Source organism: Anomaloglossus baeobatrachus, chromosome 3 (assembly GCF_048569485.1).
Source record: "Anomaloglossus baeobatrachus isolate aAnoBae1 chromosome 3, aAnoBae1.hap1, whole genome shotgun sequence".
Lineage (NCBI taxonomy): Eukaryota > Metazoa > Chordata > Amphibia > Anura > Aromobatidae > Anomaloglossus > Anomaloglossus baeobatrachus.
This window is the reverse complement of record NC_134355.1, coordinates 487,304,116-487,329,421: the sequence shown is the minus strand read 5'-3', so window position 1 is coordinate 487,329,421 and position 25,306 is coordinate 487,304,116. Positions and strand designations below refer to the sequence as shown.

The 25,306-nt window shown below is 50.6% G+C and overlaps 1 protein-coding gene across 1 annotated transcript in view; it reads left to right on the top strand.

Annotated features, from left to right (window-relative positions):
• PRKCI (protein kinase C iota) overlaps window positions 1-25,306 on the top strand; it is a 154,350-nt gene that overhangs the window by 110,880 nt on the left and 18,164 nt on the right. Inside the window, exons 13-15 of the mRNA XM_075340636.1 lie at window positions 16,102-16,189; window positions 18,638-18,763; window positions 19,047-19,126. Of these exons, the coding sequence (XP_075196751.1) occupies window positions 16,102-16,189; window positions 18,638-18,763; window positions 19,047-19,126 (294 nt within the window). The remainder of the gene's footprint in view (window positions 1-16,101; window positions 16,190-18,637; window positions 18,764-19,046; window positions 19,127-25,306) is intronic.

The window sequence follows — 25,306 nt, the reverse complement described above, 5'->3', positions numbered from 1 at the left end:
ATCTATCAGATGTCAGTATTTATCCTAATGTTGACTTGTCTTTAGCTTCTTTGACAGAATTTCCCTGTCTTTATCCCTATGTGCATACGCTACTTATGCCCGATACTACTTGCTAACATACAGTACATGTTAGGCAAATGTCTCACTACAAAACACTCATGTTGTATATGCCAAAGGTAATTATAGGCGTTTGCCGTCTGTAGACAGAATGCCTGTGTGGCAGTGACCTGGTGGTTTGTCATGGTGGTCCCTTCCACATCCCAGACACACATTGTGGGATAGACTACTCCACATTAGAGAGGTTCTGACCAGAACAAGAAAGTCTAGGTTTTTGTTGGGGAGACAACAACAGAACATGGATAAACTGTTAGAAAACGTTTTTCTTTGTCGCTCCATTGGGAGACCCAGACAATTGGGTGTATAGGCTATGCCTCCGGAGGCCGCACAAAGTATTACACTTAAAAGTGTTAAGCCCCTCCCCTTCTGCCTATACACCCCCCGTGCTCCCACGGGCTCCTCAGTTTTTTGCTTTGTGCGAAGGAGGTCAGACACGCACGCACAGCTCCACAGATTGGTCAGCAGCAGCTGCTGACTATATTGGATGGAAGAAAAGTGGGCCCATATAGGGCCCCCAGCATGCTCCCTTCTCACCCCACTCTTGTCGGCGGTGTAGTTAAGGTTGAGGTATCCATTGCGGGTACGGAGGCTGGAGCCCACATGCTGCTTTCCTTCCCCATCCCCCTCAGGGCTCTGGTGAAGTGGGATCCTATCGGTCTCCAGGCACTGAGACCGTGCTTCATCCACAACTCCTGGGAGACTGCTGGATAGGAGCCGGGTATCGTTCAGGGACATGGCCCTGCTACTTGGAGGTACTCTGTGTCCCCGTGGGGACCGCGCACAGCAACACTCCAGCATTGCTGGGTGTGCTAGTGCACCGGGGACAGCGGCGCTGACCGGGTTAATATGTGCCATTACACACTCAGCGCTGCTGAGTGTGTTTATGTATAGGGACTGCCGCACTAACCGCCGCTGCCAGGGAAACACTGCGGCGCGGCTGGGACTTGTAGTGCGCCGGGGACTTTCGCGCCGGCCGCGCTTTTACGGCGGCCGCGTTTATTACTAGAGTCCCCGGCTTTTTGCGGCCTAGTTTCCTTTCCTCCCACCCACAGCCCTGACAGGCAGGGGAAGGGCGGGACGCTGCACAGAACGAGCAGCACTGAGGGCTGGAGCATGCTTTGCATACTCCACTCCCCTCACTGTGCACAGTGCAGGCACCAGCTCCCGCACTTTCTGAGCCACGCCCACGGCTCCCACCTCTCCTCAGGACGCCGGCAGCCATTCCTGTCAGCTCCTTGGACGCTACAGAGGGGGACAAAGTCTGGAAGACTCAGGCAGGGACTCTGGTGGCCTCACAACCGCTTTAAGCGGGTGGTAAGCAGCACCTGTGGTGCTAGCCCCATTGTGCAGTAGTGTAACATTATATGTTTATGGTATACATATTTTACACTGTATGGTGCACAGTTGATTTCTGGCTATATACCCTATTGTGTTACTCAGGGAAGATAATAGCATGGCGCCCACGAAAGGCAGGGGTGCCAAAACACAGGCTTATTATGCTGCCTGCGCCGCATGTATGACCCCGCTACCGGCAGGTTCCACTGACCCTCATTGTGTGCACTGTTCGGACCCTGTGGCACTTACTCAGCTAGAGCCTCTGCTAAGGGGGGCCCAGGGGGAGCCACCTGCTGACACTGTTCAGGTGACGGGGACAGAGTTTGCAAAACTCTCTGAGACTATGGCTAAGATACTAGAAGCCTTGCAGTCCAGGCCGGTATCTCAGCACAGGGACTCTGTTGAATCTTTGTCCCCTGGCCCACCTCAGTTGGACCAACAATGTCCTCCTGGGGTGTCTCATGGATCCCAGGCTGAGGGTTCTGACACAGACCCCGGCTCCAGACCGACTAAGCGAGCTCGCTTGACAATTCCCTTGACATCCTCATATTGTTCAGGGTCTCAGCGGGGGGAATCTCTAGTTGATGATGCGGACACAGCTGATCAGGATTCTGATCCTGAGGCCGCTCTCAATCTTGATACTCCGGACGGGGACGCCATAGTGAACGACCTTATTGCGTCCATCAATCGTATGTTGGATATTTCTCCCTCAGCTCCTCCGGTGGAGGAGTCAGCTTCACAGCAGGAGAAATTCCGTTTCAGGTTTCCCAAGCGTACACCGAGTATGTTTCTGGACCACTCTGATTTCAGAGAGGCAGTCCAGAATCACCATGCTTGTCCAGATAAGCGTTTTTCTAAGCGTCTTAAGGATACACGTTATCCCTTTCCCCCTGACGTGGTCAAAAGTTGGGCTCAGTGTCCCAAAGTGGATCCTCCAATCTCCAGACTGGCAGCTAGATCCATACTTGCAGTGGAAGACGGGGCTTCACTCAAAGATGCCACTGACAGGCAGATGGAGCTCTGGTTGAAATCCATCTATGAAGCTATCGGCGCTTCTTTTGCCCCAGCATTCGCAGCCGTATGGGCGCTGCAAGCTATCTCAGCAGGTCAAGAGCAAATCGACGCAGCCACACGCACGTCTGCGCCACAGGTGGCGTCCATAACCACACAGACTTCGGCATTTGCGTCTTACGCTATTAATGCTGTTCTGGACTCTGCGAGCCGTACGGCGGTTGCAGCCGCCAATTCGGTGGTACTCCACAGGGCCTTGTGGCTACGGGAATGGAAGGCAGATTCTGTTTCCAAAAAGCGCTTAACCAGTTTGCCAATTTCTGCCAACCGATTGTTTGGCGAGCGTTTGGATGAAATCATCAAACAATCCAAGGGAAAGGATACATCCTTACCCCAGCCCAAACCGAAAATACCCCAACAGAGGAGGGGGCAGTCGAGTTTTCGGTCCTTTCGGGGCGCGGGCAGCAGGGCTGTGGAGTCGGAGTCGTGGAGTCGGAGTCGGAGCTCATTTTGGTGGAGTCGGAGTCGGAGTCGGTATAAAATGCACCGACTCCGACTCCTAAAATATATAATAAATTGGGGACAGGAGTGCAATGCAGAATGTGCTGAATATTTTACTAAATAACAACATTTAGTATAATGCTTATATTTAAGTGAAAAATTTATTGTAGTACAATGTGAACATCAGACATTTAATTGTTTTTATGATACAATAATCAAGATATTTGGATAGAACATAAAATATTTATTGGAATACAACTTTAGAACACAAAAAAACTAATAAATTGTAAATATGTAATATATATAATATATATATATATACAGTGTATATACACACACACAAGATATATATGTAATCTACTGTATATTACATAGTGTATTACATATTTACAATTTATTACAGTTTTTTGTGTTCTAAAGTTGTATTCCAATAAATATATTTTATGTTCTATCCAAATATCTTGATTATTGTATCATAAAAATTATTAAATGTCTGATGTTCACATACACATATTCATGTACTACAATAAATTTTTCACCTAACTATAAGCAATATATGTCGGAGTCTGAGTCTGAGTCTGAGTCTGAGTCTGAGTCTGAGTCTGAGTCTGAGTCTGAGTCTGAGTCTGAGTCTGAGTCTGAGTCTGAGTCTGAGTCTGAGTCTGAGTCTGAGTCTGAGTCTGAGTCTGAGTCTGAGTCTGAGTCTGAGTCTGAGTCTGAGTCTGAGTCTGAGTCGGTGCAAGAGAATTTGAGGAGTCTGAGTCTGAGTCGGTGCAAGAGAATTTGAGGAGTCTGAGTCTGAGTCGGTGCAAGAGAATTTGAGGAGTCTGAGTCTGAGTCGGTGCAAGAGAATTTGAGGAGTCTGAGTCTGAGTCGGTGCAAGAGAATTTGAGGAGTCTGAGTCGGAGTCGAAGGTTTGGCTTACCGACTCCACAGCCCTGGCGGGCAGGTCCCAATTCTCCTCGTCCACAAGGCCTCAGAAAGATCAAAGGAACTCTGATGCATGGCGGTCTAAGTCACGTCCTAAAAAGGCCACCGGAGGTGCCGCTACCAAAGCGGCTTCCTCATGACTTTCGGCCTCCCCACTCCGCATCTTCGGTCGGTGGCAGGCTCTCCCGCTTTTGCGACACCTGGCTGCCACGGGTAAAAGACCGTTGGGTGAGAGACATTCTGTCTCACGGTTACAAGATAGAGTTCACCTCTCGTCCCCCGACTCGATTCTTCAGGTCATCCCCGCCTCCCGAGCGAGCCGAGGCTCTTCTGCAGGCGCTGGGCACTCTGAAGGCAGAAGGAGTGGTGGTCCCTGTTCCTATTCAGCAACAGGGTCACGGTTTTTACTCCAACTTGTTTGTGGTCCCAAAGAAGGACGGGTCTTTCCGTCCTGTCCTGGACCTGAAACTTCTCAACAAACACGTAAACACCAGGCGGTTCCGGATGGAATCCCTCCGCTCCGTCATCGCCTCAATGTCCCAAGGAGATTTCCTTGCATCGATCGATATCAAGGATGCATATCTCCACGTACCGATTGCTCCAGAGCACCAGCGCTTCTTGCGCTTCGCCATAGAAAACGAACACCTGCAGTTCGTGGCACTGCCGTTCGGCCTGGCAACAGCCCCACGGGTTTTCACCAAGGTGATGGCTACTGTAGTAGCGGTCCTCCACTCTCAGGGTCACTCGGTGATCCCGTACTTGGACGATCTGTTGATCAAGGCACCCTCTCTAGAGGCATGCCAACACAGCCTCGACGCTACCCTGGAGACTCTCCAGAGTTTCGGGTGGATCATCAATTTTCCAAAGTCAAATCTGACACCGGCCCAATCGCTGACATATCTTGGCATGGAGTTTCATACCCTCTCAGCGATAGTGAAGCTTCCACTGATCAAGCAGCGGTCACTACAGACAGGGGTACAATCTCTCCTTCAAGGCCAGTCACACCCCTTGAGGCGCCTCATGCACTTCCTGGGGAAGATGGTGGCAGCAATGGAGGCAGTTCCGTTCGCGCAGTTTCACCTGCGTCCACTTCAATGGGACATCCTACGCAAATGGGACAGGAAGCCGACGTCCCTCGACAGGAACGTCTCCCTCTCTCAGGCGACCAAAGCTTCCCTTCGGTGGTGGCTTCTTCCCACTTCATTATCGAAGGGGAAATCCTTCCTACCCCCATCCTGGGAGGTGGTCACGACGGACGCGAGTCTGTCAGGGTGGGGAGCGGTTTTTCTCCACCACAGGGCTCAGGGTACGTGGACCCAGCAAGAGTCCTCGCTTCAGATCAATGTTCTGGAAATACGGGCAGTGTATCTTGCCCTGAAGGCGTTCCAGCAGTGGCTGGAAGGCAAGCAGATCAGAATTCAGTCGGACAATTCCACAGCGGTGGCATACATCAATCACCAAGGCGGCACACGCAGTCGGCAAGCCTTCCAGGAAGTCCGGCGGATTTTGATGTGGGTGGAAGCCACGGCCTCCACCATCTCTGCAGTTCACATTCCAGGCGTGGAAAACTGGGAAACAGACTATCTCAGTCGCCAGGGCATGGACGCAGGGGAATGGTCCCTTCACCCGGACGTGTTTCAGGAGATCTGTTGCCGCTGGGGGGTGCCGGACGTCGACCTCATGGCGTCCCGGCACAACAACAAGGTACCGGTGTTCATGGCACGGTCTCAAGATCCCAGAGCTCTGGCGGCAGACGCCTTAGTTCAGGATTGGTCGCAGTTTCAGCTCCCTTATGTGTTTCCTCAGCTGGCACTGTTGCCCAGAGTGTTACGCAAGATCAGGGCCGACTGCCGCCGCGTCATCCTCGTCGCTCCAGACTGGCCGAGGCTGTCGTGGTACCCGGATCTGTGGCATCTCATGGTCTGCCAACCGTGGGCACTACCAGACCGACCAGACTTGCTATCTCAAGGGCCGTTTTTCCATCTGAATTCTGCGGCCCTCAACCTGACTGTGTGGCCATTGAGTCCTGGATCCTAGCGTCTTCAGGGTTATCTCAAGACGTCATTGCCACTATGAGACAGGCTAGGAAACCAACGTCCGCCAAGATCTAGCACAGGACGTGGAAAATTTTCCTGTCGTGGTGCTCTGCTCAGGGTTTTTCTCCCTGGCCTTTTGCCTTGCCCACTTTTCTGTCCTTCCTTCAATCTGGACTGGAAAAGGGTTTGTCGCTCGGCTCCCTTAAGGGACAAGTCTCAGCGCTCTCTGTGTTTTTCCAGAAGCGCCTAGCCAGACTTCCACAGGTACGCACGTTCCTGCAGGGGGTTTGTCACATCGTTCCTCCTTACAAGCGGCCGTTAGAACCCTGGGATCTGAACAGGGTGCTGCTTGTTCTTCAGAAACCACCATTCGAGCCAATGAGATATTTCTCTCTCACGCCTTTCGCAGAAAGTGGTTTTTCTAGTAGCAGTCACTTCACTTCGGAGAGTGTCTGAGCTAGCAGCGCTGTCATGCAAAGCCCCTTTCCTGGTTTTTCACCAGGACAAGGTGGTTCTGCTTCCGGTTCCGGAATTTCTCCCTAAGGTGGTATCCCCCTTTCATCTCAATCAGGATATCTCCTTACCTTCTTTTTGTCCTCATCCAGTTCACCAATGTGAAAAGGATTTGCACTTGTTAGATCTGGTGAGAGCACTCAGACTCTACATTTCTCGTACGGCGCCCCTGCGCCGCTCGGATGCACTCTTTGTCCTTGTCGCTGGCCAGCGTAAAGGGTCACAGGCTTCCAAATCAACCTTGGCTCGGTGGATCAAGGAGCCAATTCTCGAAGCCTACCGTTCGGCTGGGCTTCCGGTTCCCTCAGGGCTGAAGGCCCATTCTACCAGAGCCGTGGGCGCGTCCTGGGCTTTGAGGCACCAGGCTACGGCTCAGCAGGTGTGTCAGGCAGCTACCTGGTCGAGCCTGCACACTTTCACGAAACACTATCAGGTGCATACCTATGCTTCGGCGGATGCCAGCCTAGGTAGACGAGTCCTTCAGGCGGCGGTTGCCCACCTGTAGGAAGAGGCCGTTTTACGGCTCTCTTACAAGGTATTATTTTACCCACCCAGGGACTGCTTTTGGACGTCCCAATTGTCTGGGTCTCCCAATGGAGCGACAAAGAAGAAGGGAATTTTGTTTACTTACCGTAAATTCCTTTTCTTCTAGCTCCAATTGGGAGACCCAGCGCCCGCCCCTGTTTTTTTGTGTACACATGTTGTTCATGTTGAATGGTTTCAGTTCTCCGATATTCCTTCGGATTGAAGTTACTTTAAACCAGTTTTTAATTCTTTTCCTCCTTCTTGCTTTTGCACCAAAACTGAGGAGCCCGTGGGAGCACGGGGGGTGTATAGGCAGAAGGGGAGGGGCTTAACACTTTTAAGTGTAATACTTTGTGCGGCCTCCGGAGGCATAGCCTATACACCCAATTGTCTGGGTCTCCCAATTGGAGCTAGAAGAAAAGGAATTTACGGTAAGTAAACAAAATTCCCTTCTTCTTCAGCTCCAGTTCTGGATAATATGTTAATCCATTCTTCACACATTATTCCTCAGAAAGATTTTATGTGGGTTTGCTCTTACCTTCTTCATGACTTGAGTGAAGTGTTGTCTTTAAACGTGACTGGAAAGGGTTTTTACCACAGTGAAAAATAAAGTACTTTGTTGTCCAAATACATTCAGTAGCAATGATGTGTAGCTTCTTAGTAATTGCCCCTCAAAAGTACTCCAGTATATCTTTGTTCTTACCTAGTTACGTCCTCCGGTAGTTGTGAAGATATCGGTGAAGCATGCTCAGTGAAGACAGTCTTTGCTTCTATAGCACACGTGTTGCTTTTATCCGGTAGCATTGTACAGGTTGAGCATGCGCTCTGTATTCCACACATTACATCTCCTCATTAGGCTTCAGCTGTCAGTAGGGCACTGCTCTAGGCTTCCGACATTTAGAAGAGAAGACTGCGTTCCAATAGCACTATGCTCTGATTCGGCATCTATATTGCTGTGGGGGTAAGGGAGTAAGCAAAGAGCATTGTATTGAGGAGTTGGTGTCTTGGGTAAACTGTAAATAGGAGGAGCAATACATGATTCCAATATGCATGTGGAGAGTGGTACAGTGCCGTGGTATCAGTAAGTGACTATAAAACCGTAGAGGGCTGTGGTCTCACAACCTGACTGTCCCCAATCAGAGTGTCCTCCACAGTTTCATCATGAAGTGTGGGGGCTGAAGTTCTTAGAAGAATCCAGGGCATGGACAGCAGATGATGCATTCAGACCATCCATTATTGTTACTGTCTGTGCTGCTCCCAGTGCCACATATGGGTCATGTTAGCTACTGATCCAGTACGAAGATCTGACCTCGCTTGTGAACAATGGTAATCAGTACTCCAGTGAGAGCTACTTTCAGTTCCTGAATGTCTCTCATTGGGGGTAAAATGAGTGTTCTGCTTATTCACCCATATTTGCCACTCACCTTTAAAAAAAAAAAAAAAAAAATTAAAAAAATGCCCTGTCATTGGTTGGCAGCAGGTGGGTGGAGTAAGTTTCAACCCCATTGGATGGGGGGAATTTTACCAGCTCCCCAAAAAGAGTGGTACATCCCATTATTGCACGGAAGGTGTGTGGGTGAGGGCAAATGTCATCAAAACACAGAAGAGTGAATGGAAGAGGAAGGCTTGTGGGAAATGTAGTTTCTTAAGCTAATTTTGTAGTCACATCATAGCACACTTTTCTGGATGAAACAATGCAGAGCAGCAGGGAAACTGAGGCAAGAAAACTGACAAGGCACAGCTTAAGCCTGTTTATGTATAGTACTCTGTATATCTTGGTCAAGTTGGTACAGGGGTTTCTAAAAAAAAAAATAAAATAAATAAATAAATATGGATAATCCATTTACAGGCAATCAGTCACCAATTTTTCTTCGGCGCTCCATTGGGAGACCCAGACGATTGGGTGTATAGCTACTGCCTCCGGAGGCCACACAAAGCATTACACTAAAAAGTGTAAGGCCCCTCCCCTTCTGGCTATACACCCCCCGTGGGATCACGGGCTGCTCAGTTTTCAAGCTTTGTGCGAAGGAGGTCAGACATCCACGCATAGCTCCACTGTTTAGTCAGCAGTAGCTGCTGACTATATCGGATGGAAGAAAAGAGGGCCCATGCTAAAGGGCCCCCAGCATGCTCCCTTCTCACCCCACTCTTGTTGGCGGTGTTTGTTAAGGTTGAGGTACCCATTGCGGGTACGGAGGCTGGAGCCCACATGCTGTTTTCCTTCCCCATCCCCCTGAGGGCTCTGGTGAAGTGGGATCTTACCGGCCTCCAGGCTCTGAGGCCGGGCTCCATCCACAGACCCGGAGATCCTGCTGGATACGGAGCTGGGTACCGTCAGGGACAAGGCCCTGCAACATTCAGGTACTCTGTGTCCCCGTACAGACAGGCACAGACACACTCCAGCGTTGCTGGGTGTTCTAGTGCGCCGGGGACGGTAGCACTACGCGCTTGGGTTATACTCACTGCAGCTTAGCTGAGTGAGTTTATGTGTGGGGAACTACCGCGCCGGCCGCCCCCGGAGACTGCGGCGCGGCTGAGACTTGTGGTGCGCCGGGGACTTCGCGCCGACCGTGCTTTTACGACGGCAGCGCTTATAAATCTAGTCCCCGGCTTCTGCGGCCTAGTTACGTTTCGTTCCCGCCCCCAGCCCTGTCAGTCAGGGAAGGGGAGAGACGCTGTACAATAGTCAGCGCCGAGGGCTGGAGTCTTATTTACATACTCCAGCCCTCTCACTGGGCACAGTGGGACGCCAGTTTCCCGCTCTTTGTCTGTAGCACGCCCACGGCCCGCCCCTCTTCACAGGACGCCGGCAGCCATTCCTGCACGCAGTCTGAGCTGGAGAACGGACATAGCCCTGGGAGACCCAGACAGGGGATTCTGGCGACCACACACCCGCTGTTAAGCGGGCGGTAAGCAGCACCTAGGTGCTGACCCCACTAGTGCCACAGTGTTGTTTTGTGTACTTTTGTCTGTACCTATATATTGCACTGTACGGTCGCTTCTTGGCTTATACCCATATATTGCTCTGAGGAGACAACAGCATGTCATCCGCAAAAAGCAAGGGTGCCAAGGCACAGGCTTTATATGCTGCCTGTACCGCATGTGGGGCTGATCTACCGGCAGGTTCCACTGACCCCCATTGTGTGCAATGTTCGGTCCCTGTGCCACTTCGTCAGCCGGAGTCTATGCTAGTAGTGGCCCAGGCAGAGACGCCTGTGAAACCTGCCCCGGTGACGGGGACAGAGTTTGCAGTTTTTGCTGATAAGATGTCTGTGACTATGACAAAAATTCTAGAAACTTTGCAGCCCAGGCCGGTCACTCAGACCATGGGCACTGCTGATTCAATGTTCCCCGGTCCCCCTCAGTTGGAACTAATCCGTGCTCCAAGGGGGTCCCAGGCATCACAGGCTGAAGGCTCTGACTCGGACGACAGTCCCAGGCAGCCTAAGCGAGCTCGCTGGGAGAGACCCTCGGCGTCATCACGCTGGTCAGGGTCTCAGCGAGAGGATTCTCTGTATGATGAGACAGAGCTAGGTGATCAGGAGTCTAATCCTGAGACTGCTCTCAACCTGGATACCCCTGATGGTGACGCCATGGTGAATGATCTTATAGCGGCCATCAATAGACTGCTGGATATTTCTCCTCCAGCGGAGGAGGCAGCAGCACAGCAGGAGAAATTCCATTTCAGGTATCCCAAACGTAAATTGAGCACTTTTCTGGACCACGCTGACTTCAGAGAAGCAGTCCAGAAACACCATGCTTATCCAGATAAGCGTTTCTCCAAACGTCTTAAGGATACACGTTATCCCTTTCCCCCTGACGTGGTCAAACGCTGGACCCAGTGTCCAAAGGTGGACCCCCCAATCTCCAGGCTTGCGGCTAGATCCATAGTTGCAGTGGAAGATGGGGCTTCACTTAAAGATGCCAATGACAGACAGATGGACCTTTGGTTGAAATCTGTCTATGAAGCTATCGGCGCGTCGTTTGCTCCAGCATTCGCAGCCGTGTGGGCACTCCAAGCTATTTCAGCTGGTCTGGCGCAGGTGGACTCTGTCATACGTCCATCAGTGCCGCAAATGGCGTCCTTGACCTCGCAAATGTCTGCGTTTGCGACTTACGCTATCAATGCGGTCTTGGACTCTACCAGCCGTACGTCAATGGCGTCCGCCAACTCTGTGGTTTTACGCAGAGCCTTATGGTTAAAGGAATGGAAAGCAGATTCTGCTTCCAAAAAATGCTTAACCAGTTTGCCATTATCTCAAGACAGACTGTTTGGTGAGCAATTGGCTGAAATCATTAAACAGTCCAAGGGTAAGGACTCTTCCTTACCCCAGCCCAGATCAAGCAAACCTCAACAGTGGAGGGGACAGTCGAGGTTTCGGTCCTTTCGAGGTTCGGGCAGGGCCCAATTCTCCTCGTCCAAAAGGACTCAGAAGGAGCAGAGGAGCTCAGATTCCTGGCGGACTCACTCACGCCCAAAGAAAGCAGCCGGAGGAACCGCTTCCAAGCCGGCTGCCTCATGACTTTCGGCCTCCTCTCTCCGCATCCTCGGTCTGTGGCAGGCTCTCCCGCTTTTGCGGCATTTGGCTGCCACAGGTCAAAGACCGGTGGGTAACAGACATTTTGTCTCACGGGTACCGGATAGAGTTCAGTTCTCGTCCTCCGCCTCGGTTCTTCAGAACTTCCCCACATCCCGACCGAGCCGATGCTCTTCTGCAGGCGGTGTGCTCTCTAAGGGCAGAAGGAGTGGTGATCCCTGTTCCTCTTCAGGAACGAGGTCAAGGTTTTTACTCCAATCTGTTTGTGGTGCCAAAAAAGGACGGCTCTTTCCATCCTGTTCTGGACCTAAAACTGCTCAACAAGCACGTGAAAACCAGGCGGTTCCGGATGGAATCTCTCCGCTCCGTCATTGCCTCAATGTCTCAAGGAGATTTCCTAGCATCAATAGACATCAAGGATGCTTATCTCCACGTGCCGATTGCTCCAGAGCACCAGCGTTTTCTACGCTTCGTTATAGGAGACGAACACCTTCAGTTCGTAGCCCTGCCATTTGGTCTGGCGACAGCCCCACGGGTTTTCACCAAGGTCATGGCAGCAGTGGTAGCAGTCTTGCACTCTCAGGGACACTCGGTGATCCCTTACTTGGACGATCTACTTGTCAAGGCACCCTCTCAAGAGGCATGCCAACACAGCCTGAACGTTGCGCTGGAGACTCTCCAGACTTTCGGGTGGATCATCAACTTTTCAAAGTCAAATCTGTCACCGACCCAATCACTAACATATCTTGGCATGGAGTTTCATACTCTCTCAGCGATAGTGAAGCTTCCGATGGACAAGCAGCGTTCACTACAGACAGGGGTGCACTCTCTCCTTCAAGGCCAGTCGCACCCCTTAAGACGCCTCATGCACTTCCTGGGGAAGATGGTGGCAGCAATGGAGGCAGTCCCGTTTGCGCAGTTTCATCTGCGCCCACTTCAATGGGACATTCTCCGCCAATGGGACGGGAAGTCGACGTCCTTAGACAGGAAAGTCTCCCTTTCCCAGACGGCCAAGGACTCTCTTCAATGGTGGCTTCTTCCCACCTCATTATCACAAGGAAGGTCCTTCCTACCCCCATCCTGGGCGGTGGTCACGACAGACGCGAGTCTGTCAGGGTGGGGAGCAGTTTTTCTCCACCACAGGGCTCAGGGTACGTGGACTCAGCAGGAGTCCACCCTTCAGATCAATGTTCTGGAAATCAGGGCAGTGTATCTTGCCCTACAAGCCTTCCAGCAGTGGCTGGAAGGAAGGCAGATCCGAATTCAGTCGGACAACTCCACAGCGGTGGCATACATCAACCACCAAGGCGGGACACGCAGTCGGCAAGCCTTCCAGGAAGTCCGGCGGATTCTGATGTGGGTGGAAGCCACGGCCTCCACCATATCCGCAGTTCACATCCCCGGCGTAGAAAACTGGGAAGCGGACTTCCTCAGTCGCCAGGGTATGGACGCAGGGGAATGGTCCCTTCACCCGGACGTGTTTCAGGAAATATGTCGCCGCTGGGGAAGGCCGGACGTCGACCTAATGGCGTCCCGGCACAACAACAAGGTCCCAACTTTCATGGCACGGTCTCGCGATCACAGAGCTCTGGCGGCAGACGCCTTAGTGCAAGATTGGTCGCAGTTCCAGCTGCCCTATGTGTTTCCCCCTCTGGCACTCTTGCCCAGAGTGCTACGTAAGATCAGGTCCGATTGCCGCCGCGTCCTGCTCGTCGCCCCAGACTGGCCGAGGAGGTCGTGGTATCCGGATCTGTGGCATCTCACGGTCGGCCAACCGTGGGCGTTACCAGACCGGCCAGACTTACTGTCACAAGGGCCGTTTTTCCATCTGAATTCTACGGCCCTGAACCTGACTGTGTGGCCATTGAGTCCTGGATACTAGCATCTTCAGGATTATCTCAAGGGGTCGTGGCCACCATGAGACAGGCTAGGAAGCCCACGTCTGCTAAGATCTACCACAGAACGTGGAAGATTTTCTTATCCTGGTGCTCGGCACAGGGAGTGTCCCCCTGGCCATTTGCATTGCCTACTTTTCTTTCCTTCCTGCAATCTGGTTTGGAAAAAGGCTTATCGCTCGGCTCCCTTAAAGGGCAAGTCTCAGCGCTATCTGTATTTTTTCAAAAGCGTCTAGCACGACTTCCTCAGGTACGCACGTTCCTGCAGGGGGTTTGTCACATCGTCCCTCCGTACAAACGGCCGTTAGATCCATGGGATCTGAACAGGGTACTAGTTGCTCTCCAGAAGCCGCCCTTCGAGCCTCTGAGGGATGTTTCACTTTCTCGACTCTCACAGAAAGTGGCCTTTCTGGTAGCGGTCACGTCTCTTCGGAGGGTATCCGAGCTGGCAGCGCTGTCATCCAAAGCTCCCTTCCTGGTTTTTCACCAGGACAAGGTAGTGCTGCGCCCGATTCAGGAGTTTCTCCCTAAGGTGGTATCCTCTTTTCATCTCAATCAGGATATCTCCTTACCTTCTTTTTGTCCTCATCCAGTTCATCGGTATGAAAAGGATTTGCATTTGTTGGATCTCGTGAGAGCACTCAGAATCTACATTTCCCGCACGGCGCCCCTGCGCCGCTCGGATGCACTCTTTGTCCTTGTCGCTGGTAAGCGCAAAGGATCGCAGGCTTCCAAATCCACCCTGGCTCGATGGATCAAGGAACCAATTCTTGAAGCCTACCGTTCTGCTGGGCTTCCGGTTCCATCAGGGCTGAAGGCCCATTCTACCAGAGCCGTGGGTGCGCCCTGGGCATTACGACACCAGGCTACGGCTCAACAGGTGTGCCAGGCAGCTACCTGGTCGAGTCTGCACACTTTCACCAAACATTATCAGGTGCATACCTACGCTTCGGCGGATGCCAGCCTAGGTAGAAGAGTCCTGCAGGCGGCGGTTGCCTCCTCGTAGGGGAGGGCTGTTTTGCAGCTCTAACTTGAGGTATTAATTTACCCACCCAGGGACTGCTTTTGGACGTCCCAATCGTCTGGGTCTCCCAATGGAGCGCCGAAGAAGAAGGGAATTTTGTTACTACCGTAAATTCCTTTTCTTCTAGCTCCAATTGGGAGACCCAGCACCCGCCCTGTTTCCTTCGGGATTTTTGGCTTTTTCGGGTACACATGTTGTTCATGTTGAACGGTTTCAGTTCTCCGATGTTACTTCGGATTGAATTTGTTTAAACCAGTTATTGGCTTTCCTCCTTCTTGCTTTAGCACTAAAACTGAGCAGCCCGTGATCCCACGGGGGGTGTATAGCCAGAAGGGGAGGGGCCTTACACTTTTTAGTGTAATGCTTTGTGTGGCCTCCGGAGGCAGTAGCTATACACCCAATCGTCTGGGTCTCCCAATTGGAGCTAGAAGAAAAGGAATTTACGGTAAGTAACAAAATTCCCTTCTTTTGCTACCCTATCTGAAAATAGCATAATGTAGTGGCAGTGACCCTGATTCTGTTGATTTACACTTAGTTTACTGCGTCCAGCAGCTAGAGTTAAATCACAAGTTTCTCTGCTGCAGATCTAACAGTGCTTAGAATGCTGAGCCCTGTATAACCCCGCCCACACCACTGAGTGGCAGTTTTCTGTGTACTGAGATAGAAAGCTGCTAATCTGTGGTGGGAGTGTGGTTAAACAGAACAGCAGGACTAGACTGCATGAGACATCAAGTGCTGTAGCGATAATTTCCTGCTGATAAAACACTTTAAAACAATTTTATTGATGCTACAAAAAGTAGCCTGTTCATTGATAAATCACTGCAATCAGGGTCTCTGTTCCTACAGCATTCTTCTCTCTGATGACATAGCAAATACCTGCTGACCGATTCCCTTTAACACTAGAACTACTGGACTCGTGGCACCTATATAGAAATACATGGTGCAAAGTAGTCAAAATGACTACCTCAGTAGTTCTAGTGTTAAAGGGAACCTGTCACCACTTTTTTGGCGTATAAGCTGCGGCCACCACCACCGGGCTCTTATATACAGCATTCTAACATGCTGTATATAAGAGCCCAGGCCGCTGTGAGAACATAAAAAAAAACAAAACACTTTATAATACTTACCTAACAATCGCGCGGTTGGCCATATTGGCGTCTCCATTGTCCGATGCCGGCGCCTCCTCTTTCGGCCATCTTCATTATTTTTCTGAAGCCTGCGTGCATGACTCATCTATGTCATACACCCTCACCGGTTCTGTGCAGCCGCACTGCAATACTTTGATCTGCCCTGCTCAGATCGAAGTGTGCCTGCTCAGGACCTGAATGCTGGCGAGTGTGGATGACATCGGACCCGTCATACACCACGGCCACAGAAGAAGGAGAACAAAGATGGCCAAAAGAGGAGGCGCCATCACCAGAAAACGGAGACGCCCATATGGCCAACCGTGTGACCGTTAGGCAAGTATTAGTGTTTTTTTATGTACAAGTACAAGTGTTTTTTATGTTCTCACAGCGGCCTGGGCTCTTATATACCGCATGTTAGAATGCTGTATATAAGAGCCCAATGATGGGGGCTGCATCTTATACGCTAAAAAAGTGGTGACAGATTCCCTTTAAGTGCTTGAGTGGCTTTTGCATGTGTTTGATTATTCGTCTTATTTTCTGTTTTTAAAGGAAGGTTTACGGCCAGGAGACACAACTAGCACGTTCTGTGGTACACCAAATTACATTGCACCTGAAATCCTGCGAGGAGAAGATTATGGTAAAAAAATAATTTCTGCTTCTCATTTCTGCCAGTACGGAGGTTCAGTATGACTGGTGCTTATGTGGATGATAATGTCACTTGGTTACATGATTTTTTTTTATTTTTTTTTTTTATATATATTAAAATATATGAGCGGCAAAACCACTTCAGAACAGTTAACAGGGCAATCATTTATCATTAGATCGCCTAAAACCTCGAGGCCACTGTATTTGTGAAATATAGGTGGTTAATATCTTGTGTACAGACACATACAGTAGATCAGGGATGCACATAATTTTTTTGGTGCTAACCACTGAGCCACCATGTTGCCCATGTAGACACCATAATCATATTTGACAGCTCGTCACTGTACAATTGCTGCTTTACCTGCCTTATGTAACACATCACATCACTGTGTCCTCAACACCTTCACCCCCAGGCGATTTTTTTCCATTTTTCCGTTCTGTTTTGTTTTTTTTTTTTCCCTCCTCTTCCTCCAAGAACCATAGCGTTTTTATTTTTACGTCACTCTTGCCATATAAGTGCTTATTTTTTGCGGGGCGAGTTGTACTTTTGAATAAAACAATTAGTTTTACCATATAGTATACTGGAAAATGGCATAAAAATTCAAAGTGCGAAAAAATAACAAAAAAGTGCGGCTGCCTGATTTTTGAGGAATTTTATTCAGTGTTCTCTATTTGGTAAAATTGATGTATCTGTTTGATGCCTCAGGTCGGTACGAGTTTGTAGACACCAAACATGTATAGGTTTACTTTTATATAAGGGGTTAAAAAAATTCACAAGTTTGTCCAAAAAAAGGCGCACTTTTTGCGTCATTTTCTGCGATCCGTAGCGTTCTCATTTTTCGGGATATATGGATCAGTGACTGCTTATTTTTTTAATCTCGAGCTGGCGTTTTTAATGGAACCATTTTTGTACAGATGCTACTTTTTGATCACCTGTTATCGCATTTTGTGCAAAATATGCGACAACCAAAAAAGTTCATTTTGGCGTTTGGATTTTTTTGCCGCTACTCCGTTTACCTATCAATTTTATATTTTGATCTGGCATTTCTGAACACGGCGATACCAAATATGTGTATATTTTTAATTTTTTTTAATCCATGAATCGGGGGTGATTGTGAACTTTTTAGGTTTATAAGGGTTTTTTAGTTTGTTTTTTTTTTTTTTTAAAAAAAACAAAACTTTTTTACTAGTCAGCAGTCTGATCGCTCATTCTTTCTTGTAGATCAGAGCAGCATTTCTCTAATTTGCAGAAAAGCTGTTCTTTCACACCCGTCCCTCTGCCGGCTGTGAGAGGAACTGACTCATGATAGCTACAGGTGTCATAACCTGACCCTGTGCTACCATGAAAACCATTGGATCCACGTGATCACATCACATGACTTCTGATGGCGCCGGGTAAGTGAATTTTTACTGCAGCCGGCATGTACAGCGCGCTGTGACATTTTCACAACGCGCTGTAAGCGGTTAACAGGCATGATTGGGTAGCGAATCCACTCGTGCCTGATAGCCACACATTATCAGCTGTTCAAATCAGCTGGCGTGCAGAGATCGCTGCCCGCGGCAGCTGGCAGGGATTAACCTGACACGATCCATGACGTACCCAGTACGTCATGTGTCGTGAAGAGGTTAAAAATGTGTCGTAATTTCTCATTAATAAAATATCTCCCATTCTGTGCCACTGAATAAATAATAGCCCGCTACTCTGCTTCCTGCACAAATTGAACCCATAAACTGTCCCTCTTTGATACATTGCCTCCACACACAACCCCCCGCCACACTATACCGTTATAAATTATAACCAACACACTGACCTTACTCATGAACTATACTTACCCCACTGTCCTTCATTATGAATGTTGGCCTGCCCTCTCATACTGTTCGCAAACTATAATGCAACCCCCCCCACTATCACCCCACACCTCTGCCTCACTATAGTATGCCCCCTTTTCGTCCCTCTGCACACTATTCCCACGATACTGTACCCTCACACTAACAGCCCCCATCAACAATAAGAGTCCATACAGTCTTCAGCTCCATGAAGCGCTTACCTTTCTCTCCTTCCTCACCTCTTCTTTGGGGGGAGCAGTGCGATTCCCTCATGTCATGAGCATTTCTCTGCTTTAGTCCCTGCTCTAATATCTTCAAGGGTATTTGTGTCTGAAAGACACAAATACAATTGAGTGCAGAATGGAAAGAAGGGAACCGGTCTTCACAGCTTATCAGAGTGGGATGCTAGAAATATTTTGCCGGGCTACAAGTCGTGCAGATGTGCAATCGATGAAACTTATAGAATGGAGACGGATAATGGGGAGACTTGTATTAAATCCATTTAGGGCACCTTAATTGTGTAAATTATTACTAGTTTTAAATAATAAAAATGTCTAATGGGAACGGTCTTATGTATTTTTTTTTTTCATATTCTAATTCATGTATGCTGAAGGCTTTAGTGTGGACTGGTGGGCACTGGGTGTCTTGATGTTTGAGATGATGGCTGGTCGGTCTCCATTCGATATTGTGGGGAGTTCAGACAATCCAGACCAAAACACAGAGGATTTCCTTTTTCAAGGTACTTGCCATGTACTGTTTTTTGTCTTTTAGGTTTATAAATACAATAGTTTTCTGTACTTTGAAATGGGCTCCGTTGCTGTTAGCGATTTTTCGTTCATATCAAGTGATGGTCTATCGTACCAGTGTGGGTTAAAGCTGTAGGATCCCCAGAAATCCTAGGAACTATAATATTTCCTGAGTATTTTATCACCAAGACAAAGCTTTAGACAGAGAAATGTATTTCTTATGGAAATAATGTTCTTTTGCCTCTTTACATGATCTATTTTTTCTTTTACCTACAGTTATTCTTGAAAAGCAAATTCGTATTCCCAGATCTTTGTCTGTGAAAGCAGCTAGTGTGTTAAAAAGCTTTCTGAATAAGGTAAGCCCAAGATCATGTTGTGTCTGGAAACAGTAGGTACCTTGTGTTACTTTCTTCCAAACCATAGTTTAGCTCTTGGGCTGAAATCGGACACCTGGTGTACACGTCCGTGTGCTGTGTGTTCTCTACAGCACTGGGACCCATTGAACCATTGACCCATATACACATCTGCATTAAAAACTGATTTGTGTATCCTATTCTCATCTACTTTGCGACTCAGACTCTGCCATTACAGACTAAGCGAATCTATCAAAAACATGAAAAATGGAAGCTAAACTTTTTATTTGTGATCCATCTACTTTATTGATCCGTTGTTAAAAGTACATGGTTTAAAAAACAAATTAATAAAATCTTTTCTTTGTCGCTCCATTGGGAGACCCAGACAATTGGGTGTATAGCTTCTGCCTCCGGAGGCCACACAAAGTATTACACTTAAAAGTGTAAAGCCCCTCCCCTTCTGCCTATACACCCCCCGTGCATCACGGGTTCCTCAGTTTTCATGCTTTGTGCGAAGGAGGCAGACATCCACGCATAGCTCCACAGCTTAGTCAGCAGCAGCTGCTGACTATGTCGGATGGAAGAAAAGAGGGCCCATAACAGGGCCCCCAGCATGCTCCCTTCTCACCCCACTCTTGTCGGCGGTGTTGTTAAGGTTGAGGTATCCATTGCGGGTACGGAGGCTGGAGCCCACATGCTGTTTTCCTTCCCCATCCCTTTAGGGCTCTGGGTGAAGTGGGATCCTAATCGGTCTCCAGGCACTGAGACAGTGCTCCATCCACAGCCCCTGGGGACTCTGCTGGACAAGGAGCCGAGTATCGTCAGGGACAAGGCCCTGCTACTTTGAGGTACTCTGTGTCCCCGTGGGGACCGCGCACAGAAACACTCCAGCATTGCTGGGTGTGTTAGTGCGCCGGGGACCGCAGCGCTGACCGCGCTTATGCCATCACACACTGCAGCGTGGCTGGGTGTGTTAGTTTACTGGGGACTACCGCGCTGACCGCGCGCTGCCATTTCACACTGCAGCGCGGCTGGGAGTGTTAGTACGCCGGGGACTACCGCGCCGACCGCGCTTATACGCCGGCCGCGCTTATAACTTTAGTCCCCGGCTTTTGCGGCCTAGTCTCACTCTCTTCCCGCCCCCAGGCCTGCCAGTCAGGGGAAGGGCGGGACGCTGTACAGGACGTCAGCACTGAGGGCTGGAACATGCTTTGCATACTCCACCCCCCTCACTGTGCACAGTGGGGCACCAGATTCCCGCACTTTTTAGGGCACGCCCACGGCCCCCTCCTCTCCTCAGGACGCCGGCAGCCATTCCTGTCAGCTATTCTGACGCTGGAGAGGGGAGACAAGCTCTGGGAGACCCAGGCAGGGATTCTGGTGACCACACAACCGCTTTGAGCGGGCGGTAAGCAGCACCTGAGGTGCTGGCCCCACTAGTGCAGAAGTGTACATATAGATTATATGATTATAGGCTATACTTTACACTGTATGGTGCACGGTTGATTTTTGGCTATATACCCTCCTGGATTGCTCAGAGGAGACAACAGCATGTCGTCCGCAAAAAGCAAGGGTGCCAAAGCACAGGCTTATTATGCTGCCTGCGCCGCATGTACGGCTATACTACCGGCAGGTTCCACTGACCCTCATTGTGTGCAATGCTCGGCTCCTGTGGCACTTACTCAGCCGGAGCCTCTGCTAAGGGTGGCCCAGGGGGAACCACCTGCTAACACTGTACAGGTGACGGGGACGGAGTTTGCAGTTTTTACTGATAGACTTTCTGAGACTATGGCTAAGATACTAGAAGCCTTGCAGTCCAGACCGGTATCTCAGACCATGGGCACTGTGGAATCATTGCACCCTGGTCCCCCTCAGTTGGAACAACAATGTCCTCCCGGGGTGTCTCATAGATCCCAGGGTGAGGTCTCTGACACAGACCGCAGCCCCAGACCGCCTAAGCGAGCTCGCTGGGAAATTCCCTCGACATCATCACATTGTTCAGGGTCTCAGCGGGAGGACTCTCTGTATGATGAAGCGGAGGTAGCTGATCAGGATTCTGATCCTGAGGCCGCTCTCAACCTTGATACTCCTGATGGGGACGCCATAGTGAATGATCTTATCGCGTCCATCAATCAAATGTTGGATATTTCTCCCTCAGCTCCTCCAGTAGAGGAGTCAGCTTCTCAGCAGGAGAAATTCCGTTTCAGGTTTCCCAAGCGTACAACGAGTATGTTTCTGGACCACTCTGACTTCAGAGAGGCAGTCCAGAAACACCGAGCTTGTCCAGATAAGCGTTTTTCCAAGCGCCTTAAGGATACACGTTATCCCTTCCCCCCTGACGTGGTCAAGGGCTGGACTCAGTGTCCCAAGGTGGATCCTCCAATCTCCAGACTGGCGGCTAGATCCATAGTTGCAGTTGAAGATGGGGCTTCACTCAAAGATGCCACTGACAGACAGATGGAGCTCTGGTTGAAATCCATCTATGAAGCTATCGGCGCGTCTTTTGCTCCAGCATTCGCAGCCGTATGGGCACTCCAAGCTATCTCAGCGGGTCAAGCGCAAATTGACGCAGTCACACGTACGTCTGCGCCGCAAGTGGCGTCCATAACCTCTCAAACGTCGGCATTTGCGTCCTACGCTATTAATGCTGTTCTGGACTCTGCGAGCCGTACGGCGGTTGCAGCCGACAATTCGGTGGCAATACGCAGGGCCTTGTGGCTACGGGAATGGAAGGCAGATTCGGCTTCCAAAAAGTGCTTAACCAGTTTGCCATTTTCTGGCGACCGTTTGTTTGGTGAGCGATTGGATGAAATCATCAAACAATCCAAGGGAAAGGATACATCCTTACCCCAGGCCAAACCAAACATACCCCAACAGAGGAGGGGACAGTCGAGGTTTCGGTCCTTTCGGGGCGCGGGCAGGTCCCAATTCTCCTCGTCCAAAAGGCCTCAGAAGAATCAGAGGAACTCCGATTCATGGCGGTCTAAGTCACGTCCTAAAAAGACCGCCGGAGGTGCCGCTACCAAGGCGGCTTCCTCATGACTTACGGCCTCCTCACACCGCATCCTCGGTCGGTGGCAGGCTCTCCCGCTTTTGCGACACCTGGCTGCCACAGGTAAAAGACCGTTGGGTGAGAGACATTCTGTCTCACGGTTACAAGATAGAGTTCAGCTCTCGTCCTCCGACTCGATTCTTCAGAACATCTCCGCCTCCCGAGCGAGCCGATGCTCTTCTGCAGGCGGTGGGCACTCTGAAGGCAGAAGGAGTGGTGGTCCCGGTTCCTCTTCAGCAACAGGGTCACGGTTTTTACTCCAACCTGTTTGTGGTTCCAAAGAAGGACGGGTCTTTCCGTCCTGTCCTGGACCTAAAACTGCTCAACAAACACGTAAAGACCAGGCGGTTCCGGATGGAATCCCTCCGCTCCGTCATCGCCTCAATGTCCCAAGGAGATTTCCTTGCATCGATCGATATCAAAGATGCTTATCTCCACGTACCGATTGCTCCAGAGCATCAGCGCTTCCTGCGCTTCGCCATAGGAGACGAACACCTTCAGTTCGCGGCACTGCCGTTCGGCCTGGCGACAGCCCCACGGGTTTTCACCAAGGTCATGGCTACAGTAGTTGCGGTCCTCCACTCTCAGGGTCACTCGGTGATCCCTTACTTAGACGATCTGCTGGTCAAGGCACCCTCTCAAGAGGCATGCCAACACAGCCTCAACGCTACTCTGGAGACTCTCCAGAGTTTCGGGTGGATCATCAATTTTCCAAAGTCAAATCTGACACCGGCCCAATCGCTGACATATCTTGGCATGGAGTTTCATACTCTCTCAGCGATAGTGAAGCTTCCGCTGAACAAACAGCGGTCACTGCAGACAGGGTTGCAATCTCTCCTTCAAGGTCAGTTACACCCCTTGAGGCGCCTCATGCACTTCCTAGGGAAGATGGTGGCAGCAATGGAGGCAGTCCCTTTCGCGCAGTTTCACCTGCGTCCTCTTCAATGGGACATCCTACGCAAATGGGACAGGAAGTCGACGTCCCTCGACAGGAACGTCTCCCTCTCTCAGGCGACCAAAGCTTCCCTTCGGTGGTGGCTTCTTCCCACTTCATTGTCGAAGGGGAAATCCTTCCTACCCCCATCCTGGGCGGTGGTCACGACGGACGCGAGTCTGTCAGGGTGGGGAGCAGTCTCTTTGTCGCTCCATTGGGAGACCCAGACAATTGGGTGTATAGCTATTGCCTCTGGAGGCCACACAAAGTATTACACTTAAAAGTGTAAGGCCCCTCCCCTTCTGGCTATACACCCCCAGTGGGATCACTGGCTGACCAGTTTTGTGCTTTGTGCGAAGGAGGCAACACATCCACGCATAGCTCCACTTTTTAGTCAGCAGCAGCTGCTGACTATGTCGGATGGAAGAAAAGAGGACACATATAGTGTCCCCAGCATGCTCCCTTCTCACCCCACTGTATGTCGGAGGTGTTTGTAAGGTTGAGGTACCCATTGCGGGTACGGCGGCAGGAGCCCACATGCTGATTCCTTCCCCATCCCTTTTTACAGGGCTCTGGGTGAAGTGGGATTTACCGGTCTCCAGGCACTGAGACCGTGCTCCATCTACAGCCCCTGGAGAAGATGCTGGATGGAGCGGAGTACATCAGGGACATGGCCCTGCTTCCTCAAGGTACTCTGTGTCCCCGTGCATTTGGCGCTCACACCGCAGCATGCTGGGTGTTGTAGTGCGCCGGGGGACATCAGCGCTGCGGCGCCTGTGCCATGGCCTCATTCAGCTTTGCTGAAGCAGGCTCACTTATGGGAATTGGTCGCGCCGGCCGCTGGGACTGCGGCGCGGCTGGCACTTGTAGTGCGCCGGGGACTTCAGCGCGGCCTGCGCTTTTACGGCGGCCGCGCTGATAACTAGAGTCCCCGGCTTTTGCGGCCTGCTTCCGTTCGTTCCCGCCCCCAGACCTGCCAGTCAGGAGAGGGGCGGGACGCTGGCCACTTCTATGAATCGGTCGCGCCGGCCGCTGGAACTGCGGCGCGGCTGACACTTGTGGTGCGCCGGGGACTTCAGCGCGGCCCGCGCTTTTACGGCGGCCGCGCTGTTAACTCGAGTCCCCGGCTTCTGGGCCTAGTCTCCCTTCGTTACCGCCCACAGCCCTGACAGTCAGGGTAGGGGCGTGACGCTGCATAGAGCAGAGCTGAGAGCTGGAGTATGTTTTGCATACTCCACCCCTCTCACTGTGTGCACTGTGAATCCGGATTCCCGCACTTTCTCAGGCACGCCCACGGCTTCCTTCTCTACAAGGACACCGGCAGCCATTAGTGTCAGTTTCTGTACGATACAGAGACAAGTGTGGAAGACCCTGGCATTCTGATAGTCACACAATCGCTGTAACAGGCGTTAAGCAGCACCTGTGGTGCTAACCCCACTAGTGCAGAAGTGCACTTATAGAGATGCTTGTACTATATACATTGCACTGTTTGGTCGCACGTTGTATATACCCTCCTGGATTATGCGGAGGAGTTATCAGCATATTCTCTGTGTAAAACAAAGGTGCAGAACCACATGTTTTTCTATACAGCTGGTACAGCATGTACGGCTATACGGCCGGCAGGTACATAGACTCCCATTGTATGCACTAATGGCCAGGGGATGAGGACGGTGTCTGCAGTATTTACTGACAGTTTTTCTGAGACTATGGCTATGATACTAGAAGCCTAGCAGTCCGGACATGTCTCTCACAATATGGGCACTGTTGAATCATTGATCCATGGCCCCCCTCAGTGTGAATAACTAACAGCTCCGGGAATGTCACACGCATCCCAGAGTCACGGCTCTGCACGGACGTCAGTCCCAGACAGCCTAAGTGGGCTCGCTATGAGCGGCCTCGGTTTCATCAGGGTCCTAACAGAAGGACTCGCTGTGTAATGAGGCGGAAGTAGCGGCTCAGGATTCTGATCCTGAGACCGCTCTCAATCTGGATACACCTGATTGTGACGCCATAGTAAATAATCTTATAGCGTCCATCTATAGAATGTGGGTTATTTCTCACAGCTCCTCCAGTGGAGGAGTCAGCTTCACGTATTTTTCTGGACCACTCTGCCTTCAGAGAGGCAGTCCAGGAACACCACGCTTATCCAGATATGCGCTTCTCCAAACGGCTTAGGATACACGTTATCCCTGTCCCC